Raw genomic sequence first — 4,201 nt, forward strand, 5'->3', positions numbered from 1 at the left:
TTATTTAGGACAAATGGTAGGATGTGGAGACAGAAAAAATCATTTTTTAAAGAATTATTAAGATATAATTCACGTTGCTTTTCAAAATGGAATGGAGGAGGTGAATCGTTACAATTGTGCAATAATTATACATCATGAAATTATTAATATTTATTATGAATAATGAAAAGATACTGTAGTTTGCCTCCTTCATGAAAAAACAAACACAGGTGTCTGGCTATACAGCTTTAAGTCACTTAGTTTAAGACAATGTCCAATGATGTTTTCCTAGACTGTAGACCTTCTGAAAGCAATCCTGAATGTTACATATGCCTGGGAAGAACCGGTGAAACACCTGCTGCCTGCAGTGACTGCTCTTCCAGGAGTTTCTGAGAACATGATGAAAAGAGCCGTCGATGTGAAGGGCAAAATTCATATTCTTGCAGAGGGAATTGAGACCATACTCAACAGGGTAAGCTGTCTCTACAAATGTCTTGGTTGATCTTATGCATGCAATTGGTCAATGTGAAATAAAATAAGAATGCTGAGACACCGAAATCCAGGATTATTTAGTGAGAAACCCACAGAACAATGATCTCCATAGAGAATAACTTTTCCTCGTAGTAACTTGGACTGTAGCTTTCCTGGATGGGATGAAAACTCTTGACTAATTCAGAATATTTTATGGTAAATATGGTTTTATAAACCAATATTTATAGGCAACAAGTGCTAAGATTGCCTGTACCTTAATATGTTAGGTGAAATATACTTCTCTTGTGAAAGGATTCAGTAAATTTATACGATAGAGAACAGATTTATCTGAAAAGAAGAAAAGGATCAGGATTTTCTACCAGATCTAACGTGGTATGAAAGACATATCAGGGGAATAGATGAAAATATGTAAACCTCCCCAAGGTGAAAGACTCCTTGTGGCCTTTTATTGTCCCTAATTAATTAGTATATACACCCAAATAGCACCTTGCTTATGTAACATCTGTCTACTTGTGAGGATACACCATCTGAATTCAGTGGCATATCAGAAAATATTTATGCCTGCCTACAATTATAAATTTTTGTGCTAAGGTCTTTACAATAAATTTCAGAGTTTCTTGCTATTTTTTTCTAAATTTATAAAACATTTACAAGGAATATGATTTCGGAGCTGTCTCATGTGTGTAAGAGCCTTTTGGGCATGTTTGCAGACCTGAGTCCATTTCCAGAACTTGTGCCAAAAGAATGATGTGGTGCTTTCGTTTTGAAACCTTCAGACTAGGGAATCAGATGTAAAGATATTTGAAATAAGTTCCAGAAAAAAAGTAAGTGCATCTCTCTCAAAAGTCATGATAGAATCACTGGTGTATCTTTAACCCAAACTGAATACTGACATCCACATCATGTCTATTTAAAACTACATAAAAATTCAACTAAGTACACACACACACACACACACACACATACACACAAAGAGAGAGAAACAAAGACAGACACAAACACACACACACACACACACACAAAACAGAGATGCAGAAAGGAGAAGGAATTTGTACTGAACCTATGGAAATGTCTCATGTGTAAGTGCCTCTCTTGTATGGAGAGACATGTCCATTTTCAAAATTTGTGTGAAAAAAATGATATGGTTATATCTCTTTGTAACGCTAGCAGTAGAAAAGCAAACAAGGAGATCTACCATGAGTTCCAGGTAGAAGTAACTGAATCTATACAAAAAAAAAAAAAAAATCAAGGGAGAAGTCATTGGAGGGACTTTACCCAAAGTTGGCTTCTGACATCAATAATCATGTCATAAATACACACACATATACATCCATGTACTTATATAAACTTACAAACCTGCGCTGATACAGAAAGTGTTCAGGAAATCCTGCTGGTAATAATGCCAATGCTATCTGTCTATTTGATGTTTAGACTGAGACTGAGCCTGGATTTGATGGAAATGATTACCCTGCCTGGACTGGACTGGAAGACCTGAAATCATCTGATGAAGACACTCGCCTTTTCACCATTTATAACCTGTGCCGCTGCCTGAGGAGGGATACACACAAGGTGGACAGTTACCTCAAGGTCTTGAGGTGCAGAGTTGTCTTTAAGAATGAATGCTTCTAGCTCAGCAATTTTAGGTGTGCAGATTTTTGGAGGTTTATCCTATTTTATATATCTAGTACTCACTTATAAGTGAGTATATACCATGTGTGTCTTTCTGCTTCTGGGATACCTCACTCAGGATGATCTTTTCTACTCCCACCATTTGCCTGCAATTTTCATGATTTCCTTGTTTTTAATTGCTGAGTCCTCTTTTATTGTGTAAATGTACAACAATTTCTGTACTGATTCCTCTGTTGAGGGACATCTGAGTTGTTTCCAGGTTCTGGTTATTATGAATAAAGCTGCTATGAACATGGTTGAACAAATGTACTTGTTGTGTTTGTGTACTTGAGCATCTTTTGGATATATGCCTAGGAGTGGTATAGGTGGATCTTGAGGAAGACTATTCCTACTTGTCTTAGAAAGAGCGAGGTTGATTTCCACAGTGTTTGTACAAATTTATGTTCCCAACAGCAATGGAGGAAGGTTCCCATTTCATCTCATCCTCTCCAGTATGTATTGTCACTTGAGTTTTTTTTTTTTTTCATAGCTATTCTGATGGGTGGAAATGAAAATCAGGGTCATTGTTTTGTATCTCCCTGATGACTAAAGACATTGAGCATTTCTTTCAGTGTTTCTCTGCCATTTATTTTCTTCTACAGAGAATTATCTGTTTACCTCTATACCCCATTATCCCTGGTAAGATGATCATTCCTCACTCAGAAAGGCCAACAGGACAGTCATAGAAAGAACGAGAAAACAGAAAATAGGACAAGAGCCTATCACAGAGGGTCTCTGAAAAACTCTACCGAGCATTCTATCAATGCATATACTAAGACTCATGAACAAACTTTGGGCAGAGTGCAGGAAAACTTAGGAAAGAAGCGGAAGATAGGAAGACCTGGAGAGGACAGTAGCTCCACAATGATAACCACAGAACCACAATATTTGGGAAGAGGCAATTTTTGAGAGACTGATACTGCAACCAAGGACCATTCATGGAGATAACCTAGAACCCCTGTTCAGATATAGCCCATGACAGCTCAGTATCTAAGCAAGGGGAACAGAGACTGTCTTTGACATGAACTCAGTGGCTAGCTCTTTGACTGCCTCAACCTCATGGGGGAGCGACCATCTCAGTGCACAGAGGAGGACAATGCAGCCAGTCCTGATGAGACTTGATTGGCTAGGGTCAGATGAAAGGGGACGAGGACCTCCCTTAGCAGTGGACTTGGACAGGGGTAAGGGAGGAGATGAGGGAGGATGGTTGGGACGTGGAGAGGTGGAGGGAGAGGGCTACAGCTGGGGTTCAAACTGAATAAAGTATAATTAATTTAAAAAAATAAAAATTTAATGAATACGACATTATTTTCTGTTTTTAGTTCAAAAGGTGAGGAGGGCGAAAAGAAACAGCCAAGGGTCACACAGTCATTGAAATCCAAAGGGAGACTCTAAGGAAGACAGGGCTTGTGAGTCAGTTAGTTTTTGCATTTATTTATTGGGGTATTATATAAATAACATGAGACTGTTAACTCACAACTTGAACTCGCAGTTTGCAAAAGAATCATGATTTGGACAAAAGAAGACAAGCTTTGGTTACTCTCCATATTACTATAGGTGAACTTTCATTTGAAACCAAAATTATTTTTTAAAAAGATATTACAATAAAAGAAGACAAATGAACCTTTGCCCTACAAATTTAATCCTTGTTTTTTATATTTTGTTAATTATTCATAAAACGTTTTATCTATAAAAACTCATTTATCTTTTCAATTTTATATTAATGAAGTGTAAAGGAAAAGATTAGACCCTGTTCCACTTAGTGATAGGATGTGCTTCAGTTCCTGCCTTTGCGTGCCCTGATTGTGTTTCTGTTTTGGCCTCCCCTATTGATGGACTGCAAAATGTGTGGTTAAGTAAGCCTTTCTTGACAAATTGCTTTTTGTCAGCATATTTATTAAAACAATAGAAAACTAAAAAAATAAAATAAAATAAAAACTTAATTAAAATAAAAGAATGAATGCTGAATGCACATCCCTGCAAATCCTCCTGACATTGTCCTTGTTGATCCACACTTTTAACACTTTTTATTTAGGTTTTCTTCTCAGTGCTTGCATAGCAA

The 4,201-nt window shown here is 37.1% G+C and overlaps 1 protein-coding gene across 1 annotated transcript; it reads left to right on the forward strand.

The window, feature by feature from the left end:
• Nucleotides 1–271: 271 nt before the first annotated feature.
• On the forward strand, nt 272–2,100 carry LOC129686655 (prolactin-3D1-like; the record flags this gene model as incomplete). The annotated part of the gene is made up of 2 exons (XM_055620657.1): nt 272–451; nt 1,903–2,100. Coding segments are annotated over 2 exons (378 nt in total), but the record flags the coding sequence as incomplete, so codon positions are not given.
• Nucleotides 2,101–4,201: the final 2,101 nt, after the last annotated feature.

Source organism: Psammomys obesus, unplaced genomic scaffold (genome assembly GCF_907164565.1).
Source record: "Psammomys obesus unplaced genomic scaffold, mPsaObe1.curated_primary_1811, whole genome shotgun sequence".
In the NCBI taxonomy this organism is placed as follows: domain Eukaryota; kingdom Metazoa; phylum Chordata; class Mammalia; order Rodentia; family Muridae; genus Psammomys; species Psammomys obesus.